The sequence below is a fragment of the Solanum pennellii genome, chromosome 11 (assembly GCF_001406875.1).
Source record: "Solanum pennellii chromosome 11, SPENNV200".
In the NCBI taxonomy this organism is placed as follows: Eukaryota; Viridiplantae; Streptophyta; class Magnoliopsida; order Solanales; family Solanaceae; genus Solanum; species Solanum pennellii.
The window spans coordinates 46,992,128-47,001,084 of NC_028647.1; the positions used below are offsets into that span (position 1 = coordinate 46,992,128).

The 8,957-nt window shown below is 32.3% G+C and overlaps 1 protein-coding gene and 1 pseudogene across 1 annotated transcript in view; one reads left to right on the forward strand and one right to left on the reverse strand.

The window, feature by feature from the left end:
- Positions 1-2,290, forward strand: part of LOC107003881 — a 3,443-nt gene extending 1,153 nt beyond the window's left edge. The window contains exons 2-3 of the mRNA XM_015202139.2: positions 1,072-1,682; positions 1,801-2,290. Coding sequence (XP_015057625.1) covers positions 1,072-1,682; positions 1,801-2,241 — 1,052 coding nt within the window. The 3' untranslated portion in view covers positions 2,242-2,290. The remainder of the gene's footprint in view (positions 1-1,071; positions 1,683-1,800) is intronic.
- An 806-nt stretch (positions 2,291-3,096) lies between these two features.
- LOC107003882 lies at positions 3,097-5,364 on the reverse strand (annotated as a pseudogene).
- Positions 5,365-8,957: the final 3,593 nt, after the last annotated feature.

The window sequence follows — 8,957 nt, forward strand, 5'->3', positions numbered from 1 at the left end:
GTTTGGAGGCATGAGTCCTCATGTGTGATCTTGATAACATTGACTTAATATGTGCTTACTTTATTGTTATTGACACTTGTTCATGTTGTTTGTTGCTTATCACATGTTAAGTACTATAGTTGAGTTCATACTATTATTCTTTGCATATTAGTTACTATTTTGGGTTGACCGATGATACTTACTCAGTACATGTTGCCTCGTACTGAGCCCTACTTGTTTTCTTCTTTGTTTTCCTTTTATGAAATGCAGCGAGTGTACCTATGACTTCTGATTTCCCTCAGCTCTAGCCAGCCTCCCGCATATCAAGTTCCAGGGTGAGCTATCCATTCAAGCTCGTGTTGGATTCTCTCGATCATGACATGATGTCCTATACTTTCAGACACATACCATTTTATTCTTTTATTTTAGTGTATTCGATATTCTTAGACTTAGTATTGGAGATTAGATGTCCTTGATGTGATGACTATCAGATTTTGGGATGATAAGTATTAAACTTTAGAAACTTATTTAAATTGGTTGCTTAGTATCTTTTGGAGCTTCCGCATTATTTATATTATTTATAGGTTAACTGTTGGTATATGTTGGGGTTTAGATGTGTTGGTTCCCCACCTAAGGAGGTAAGTGTGGGTGCCACTCACGAATCATTTTGGATCGTGACAAGAGATATAATTGATGATATTAGAGAATATTATGGGGTTGAAATATCTTACCAGCAAGCATGACGTGCTAAAGAACGTGCACTCTCCATGATTAGGGGAAAACCATCTGCAGGATATAGACGGTTGCCGCGATACATACACATGTTAAAAACCGTGTATCCAAATTCTTATATAAGAATGCATAAGATTGAAGAGGATGAATTTATGTATCTGTTCATCGCCTTAAGACCATTCATTAGGGGATTTAATTAATGCAGACCAGTAGTTGTTGTGGATGGTGCACATCTGAGTGGAGCTTACAAAGGGACATTTGTATCAGCAAGCACACTTGATGGCACATATATTTTTTTTTTATAGTTATGATGTGTTTTTATATGTTACGTATCAAATGATATAATGTGTGTGTAATCAGGTTGCATATCTCCATTGGCATATGGTGTCGTTGACACCGAAAATGATTGTTCGTGGACATGGTTTTTCGAACAATTCAAACATGCATTTGGCGAGAGAAAAGATATGTGTGTTGTTTCAGATAGAAATAAGAGTATCATGAAGAGTGTGAGGATTGTGTTCCCAAATGTACCTCATTATGCATGCATCTGGCATCTTTGGAAGAATGTATGTGGAAACTTCAAAAGGAGCAGAAAGGCCATAAGTGATCTATTCTACTCTATGTCCAAGGCATATAGAAAGGAAGATTTTGATAAGTTGATGGCTAAGGTTGATAGAATTGATCACAGGATTAAGGAGTACCTTGAAGATGCAGGTTACGAAAAGTGGTCAAGAGTTCATGAAACAGTAAACAGAGGTAGAATGATGACTCCAAACATTGCAGAATGTATCAATGGTTGTCTTGTTGAAGCACGCCAATTAACTATATTAGAATTCTTGGAAGAAGTTAGAATTCTTTTTGGTTCTTGGCATTGCAAAAACATAGAAGTAGCCTCATACACAAAGGACACATTAGGGAGAAAATTTGAGGAATTGTTGATTACAAACGCGGCTAAAAGTTCAAAAATGGAGGTATGTATCATTATATAATACTTTATATTATATATATCTAATTCATTGTATCATTCTGCATTTTTGAACATGATTTGTTTTTTAAAAATTATATATTTAAAATTTTTAATGTACACAGGTTGTTCCATCATCTGAATTTATTTTCTCAGTTTATGAAAATGGAAGAAGATATATTGTTTGTCTTGAGCGGAAAGTATGTTCTTGTGGTAGATTTCAACTAGATGAGATACCTTGTTCACATGCAATCGCTGTATTGAAAAAAAAGAATGTCACAGATATGAATCCGTATTGCTCTGATTACTACAAGCTTGATGCATTGGCAAAAACATATGAAATTCCAATGGTACCAATGCCAGATAAGGAGGATTGGTCAGATCCTAATAATGTGGTAGCTGAAACTGTGTATCCACCTAGATACAGAAGATCATCTGGACGACCAAGAAAAAGAAGAAGAAAGAATGCAGATGAAAAGATTTCGGTGAACACAAACTGTTGTGGACAATGTGGACAAGAAGGACACAACAGAAGAACTTGTACTTTCTACCCAAAAGAGAAGTGAATTAGTCGTAATGTTTCTAAGATATCAAGAATAATTTATAACGTAAACATTTTAATGATTTTCACTATTCATTAAAGTTGCAATTTGAACACTTTTGGTTTAGATAAATAAACTTATAAATAACCTGTGTTAATTAAATTTTAAGTCGCGCTTTTGATTATAAATACTTTGTTATTATTGGTGTTGAGAAATATATTTGTGTCAATATTTCTTTTTCATATAAAATTTTATAAATTTTATGTTACACTAAGATATATAAATTTAAGGATTATTAGGTAACATATTGTACACGATACATATGGTTTAGCCAATGTATCAGGTACTTTTTGTGTGTGTTTGGGTAACTTAGTACATATGTATCATTTGCCTTGCCCAATGTTTCATCTCCATTAAATAAAAACTAAAAAATCTTATTGAGGTTAGTGTGTACTTTACAATGACTATAAATCATGTATCATGTGATTTTATATAATTTAACTTGTGTAATGCTTTTTTTGATATGTTTTTCTTGAAATATACAGTAAATAACTTTACTTTTACAAAATTATCGCAATTCATATAACTATGCTGTTCATTGTAACTAAGTATCATGTAAAATTTAGTTTTCAAATAAACTATTTATATCTATGTTTAATTATAAATACTTTGACTATACTTTATTAAACCTGTGTGACGCTATAATATGTCTGATATTTATATTTTCAAGATAAAAATACTTGTTACGTAATGTAACAAAAAAAATATTCATGGAAATTGACAAACCCAAAAAAATAACATTAAAAAACATCAAAATACTTGTTCAATAACGTATCAAAACAAGAAATATAACATTAAACATTGTTTAATCATAAAATGCTACACTATGTGAACTAAATCTTCTTCTGGTGGTGGTGTGACTACGCCCCTAGATTTTTGTGGATCATCATTGTGACTAACATATCTGCACTTAGCCTTCTCGCTGCCATAACTCCACAGCAATGCTCCATGTCTTTGACTTAGGTAATCAGGACTAAAATCAGCATATAATATATTGATTTGGTCACTCATATACTCGGCAAATGCAGTAACATATAACCCACAGTCTCTAAAAAAAATTAAAAACTTAATGATACATGATTAAGGACAAACGAAAAATTCTTGATACTTATAGGCTATCGCAATCCTGTTTAGCAATGTCTTGTGCAAATTCAATCATGAAAGGAACTTGAGGCTCCAGAAGTGAACCAGTAATGTTGTCTTTGTATGCATGACAATCAGCAACATTTGTGCGCTCAGTTTCTTCAAAGAATCCACTGTCCAGTAGGTAAGAAGGAAGCATTTTAGACAACATTTTTATCTCATGAGGAATTGTTTTTTTCCTTGTGCATATTGATGAGTCAAAAACTCTTATCACCCTGTTTTTCAACTCAACAACTGCCAGCACCCAATGGAATTCTTGATCACAGTTAATTGGGATGTAGACCTCATCTACAAGATGCCATGGTAAAGCAGCTGGGATTCCAAAACCTTTGATGATGTTAATTATTGACCTCTCATATACAGATACAACTGAAGCGCAATCAACATGTTCTTGTGTACTAAGACTATCATCATCATCGTCCATGTAATATCTATCATAACAATTTTTTACATGTGACATGAACAAGCAGTGGGTTGTTGTGTATCTGTATTGATCCATGCTGCAAAGTTTTGATTTTTTACGAAGGTAGTAAAAAATCACATCGATGTGCTATAAACAAAATGAAAACATAGTAAGAAATTATATACATCTAAACAATATAAAAAAATATAATTATTAAAAATTGATCATAAATTTTGCTAATTAAATAGTATGATACTTCTACAGAATGTATCATGTTATAATAATATAAGTGTGACTGATACATATTTGATAATTAGTTTAAGATTTTTACCTCATCAGACCAACATTTGTTTGGCTGTGACATGGCATAAAACCAATTCTTGTTCATTGGAAAAGCAACAACAAAGTCCATCATCGTAAATCCAAAAGAAAAAGATTTTGATCTATATTTATCGTCCGATGTGTTCCTGCATATATGATACATAAGTTTGAGTATATATACATGATACATAACAATCACTTAATTACAATTTTTATATAACAAAGTATCATGAATTAGTTATATAAAAAATAATTATGCCAAACACTTGCAAAAATAATGTATAAAACTTACTTATTGTTATGATTTTTGAGGAGCCCCCTTGACAACCAATTCATGTAATCCTCAATAAGTTTCGGCGAAACTTGATCTGTAATGCCACATCCTTCGAACGGGAAATGGAGTCGAGCCATATCCTTCAATTTCTCTTTTCCCTTCTCGCTTGACCCAAAAGAAGTACAATATGGAGATCGAATCCTTCTCGAAGGCATTCTATTTCTATGCGCAGGAGTGACTGAATCGGTTCTAACACCAATCTCAGTTATTGGAATGTCAGTGGGTATTTGACTTTCGGTCAACAAGTACTGGCTGCTAGTTATATTCTGTGGATTGTAAGAATATAATGGTCTAGCATTAGTAGGATCTTTACCCAAATCTTTGATAAGTGCATCTATTGCTGCTTGGGTTGATGGCGATATGTTGAAGTGGAAGATTCCTGTATAATATGATGTAATGATTTTTAAAATAAATTTGTGTGTAATGAAAATGTGTGTCATAAATCAAAATTGAAAAATCTACCGATGCATCCATTGTTGTTTTTTCGGGCAAAACGTGAGGGATGTTGTGTTGAACATTGTCATCACCATCTTGCTCCATGATATGTTCATTTAAATCTTGGTGCGACTGATGTGCGTCACGATCCTGAATATGCAGTTTTGAAATAAAAATTGTTAATCTAATTTGTGCTGATACGTAACAGTGATTATACTCACATGATATATATCATTGACTATATGTGCATGATACATGACATCAATTAAAATGAAAAAGAAAGTGTCCAATGTATCATAAACATTACCTTTGGAGTATCACTGACTTGTTGTTCACCCTCGTTTACAGAAACACCAACACCATCCTCAGCGACATCCCCTGCATCGTCGATGATTTGATGTTCGCCATTTTTTCCAGAAAAACCAACACCATCCTCAGCTACACCACCCATATCAGAAAGATCAATTGGTATTTGTGGAGATGTTTGTTTGTCAGACTGAAATGTGCTTGTATTAGCCTGAAAATTGATGTTTTACTTGCCTATAGATTGCATCAACTGGGAGTGGTTTTCTTTTATCAATATAATCAGTTCCTCAAATTTCTTGTCAACCTACGAATTGTAGATACATTTAGGATAAAAAATTTTGATTAAAAATATCAAAATAATTTACTTACGTAAGTTTTCAAATGTCTTTTCAACTCTTCAATATATGGAATTATATTGTTGACATTCTGAGAATCTGCAGACCCATGTACATCAGCAGCCGGGTTCGGAGACACGTCTGGAACAGAAACATGTACATCAGCAGCCGATTTCGGAGACACGTCTGGAACAGAACCATGTACACACCCATTTGAATGTCTAATATGCAACACATTAGGGTTGCTTTGTTCCAACTCTAAAAGCAACAAGCACTTAGTGATTTGGCCCTGAAAATTACATTTAGTAATATCTAAAAAGGGTCCAAAAATTATATCCCTAAATAGTTGGATAACATTTTCCCCTATGTATTTTTCAAAGTCCTTTAGGAAAGTGTTGTTAAAATTGACAGCAAACCTTATGGGATGTGTTAGTATATTTTTTATCTTGTACTTGAGTGGCTGCAATTTGAAAAAAAAAACAAATTATAACGATATTGAAATATAAATACTAAATAAAACAACTAATACTAAATAAACAACTAATACCTTACTGATACATGATATTAGTTTTCAGAAATTCATACTACATGAAAAACATGTGATACACATCTAATTCATGTATCAATGCATCGACTAAACACTATACACACTGATTCTATATGTATCATCAAGCACAGTTGATGGCGCAATTATTAAACTTATTGAATGATACATGTTAACAATTTTCAAAACCTCATGATACATAGAAAATAATATGATACACATCAAATTCATGTATCAATGCATCGTCTAAAACACTATATACACTGATTCGAAATGTATCAGCAAGCACACTTGATGGCGCAGTTATTAAACTTATTGACTGATACATGATAAAAAATTTCAAAAACCCTTGATACATAGGAAATCATATGATACACATCTAATTCATGTATCAAAGCATCGACTAAACACTATAATCCACTTAGTACTTATGTATTAAACCTATTGTCTGATACATGATAACAATTTCCTAAGTTCTTGATACATATTGGATTCGTTAAAATTTTTACTAATTTCAACAACAATTTTAAAATAAGTATAAAAAAGACATACCCGAAGCAATGTAGGCCTGACAACAATGGTTGCTGCTTCTTTTCTCTTTTTTGGTGTATTTTGACAACCTTTGTTTTTGATGTTTCACCAGAATCTTTGTTTAAATCCTTTTGAACATTCATAGGATCATGCAAAGACTTTTTTCTATTTTCTTTCCAATTTTTATCGTCCGAATCATAAATCCTTCTATTAGTTAAAGGATCCATTACTATGATGTAATAGAACAATTAACCAAAACAAAAAAAAAAAGAAGAACTGATGATGGAGTAAGAAGAAAAGGAAGACCTGGCTGATGTAACAAATCAATGAACAAGAAGAGAAAAAGAAGAAACTAAGAACAGATGATGGGTTAAGAAGAAGAACTATAGACGATGATGGAGTAAGAAGAAGAAGAACGAGAGAACAATTGTCCAGTTTTCTGAAATTTCAAATTTTTTGAATTTTGAAATTCAAAATTTCAAAATTGAGTGTTTTAATTAAAATTAATAATTCAAAATCCAAAAACTGATTCAGAAGATTGAGTGTTTTAGTGGAGAAAAAATAGGCATGATATTGGGAAAGTGTGTGTTATAGGAGAGAGAATGTTATGTATCTCTAAATTTCAACTAAAATTAAAAAAAAGGGAATTATGTAATATGTAAAAAAAAAGGGAAAATTAGAGAATACTAAACTTATAGTTGTGTATTTAAGTTATTTTTACAAAAAAATATAGCGACCCTAGACAAATCAATCAACACACAAAGAAGACTTCTAGTCTGTGAACAAAGATCTTTGTTTCCTAGTGATTCAAAGAAGGACTTGAGTTAAATCCTGTCAAAGAAGCAAAATTAACGACTTCTGTTATAAATTATAAGGTACTCATCTTGATGTAAGTTTGACTTATAATTCCTTCATGCATGGATGATCTACTAAGTTGCTATAAAAAAGAAAAGAAAATAGAAATAAGATAGAAACACATATATTTATGAAAATAATAATAAAAAATATAATATTTTTGGCTGTGTGAAATAGCAAAATATGTAATTGAAATACGAAAGTAAGTGTAACTTGACTATTTCTCATATTTTTCTCATATTCATATAAAATTTTATTACTTAATGACTTGATCTGACTCACATATTGTTTTACTACTAAATATTTTTCTGTTTCTACAGTTATGAAGCGAAGTTCATTGAGGTGATTATTCAAGATTTATTGAGTAAATTAAACCACAAATATATGAACATTGCATGATATCCAGTAGGAATGAATTCTTGTGTTAGTGAACTGATAAATAAGTTGCCATGTACGTTGTCAAGAAATACCATATATGTTTGAATCTAGAGCGTGGTAGGTGTTGGTAAAACCACCTTAGCAAAACCATCTTCAAACCAAATTTCTCCAAATTTTGATGGTAGCTTTTTTCTTGATGTTGGATCACTAGTGTAACACCTCGTACACCAAAATAGATAGGATTAAACAATGAAACTAAGAATAGTTGTTTTTGGAAAGTATAGGAAAAATCTGAAAAATTTTCCAAGTGTAAAAGTGAGTTTTTGGTCATTTTAAAACGACAACAACTTCTAGATCAAGATAAGTTAGGGTCAGTTCTTTATATGGTTGGAAAGCCCTTGGAGATATATTTCCAACTCCCTCGAGTTTTGATTTTCGATATCGTATGAGGGAGATATGCCTATTGGAAGTTGGACTGTTGGATTGAGAAAAATCCAATTTGGATTTTAGTAAGGGTAAATTGGTATTTTCACCCTATTATTTCCTAATTTGTTTTAAGGGTTTATTAGGGGTAAAACTAATCCTAAAATCAGTTTGAGAAAAGCTGAATACGCTTAGGGTTTGGGAGAAAAGAGAAGAGAATAAGGGAAAAGGAGAAGAGGCTACAAACTCATCAGGAACGTCAAGATCTTCGAGTGGAATTCGTCGGGGGTGATCCCTAATAGGTATGTGAGATCTTTCTGTGTTGGGTTCTTTCACCCACACACCAATGTGTTTAATTCAGCGCACTTAAAGTAGATTGAATGATGAACAACGAAGTTCTTGATGAAAAATTGTTGGATTTTTGTTGGTTGAGTTGGAGTATACCTTTAATTGTGTTAATTTGTGTTTTTGGGATATTTTACTAGTGTAATCGATTGGGTATTGCGCGCCAGCAGAGTGCGTGAGGACAGTGTCTATCCGTCAGGCTCTGGCGTCCCGCTCCCCCCATCTTTTTGCAGTAGTTCCTACGTGATGTACATCTGTTTGTTGGTTGATTCTAGCACTCTAAAGTACATCTAAACTTCATGAAATCATCCATAAAAATGAGATCAT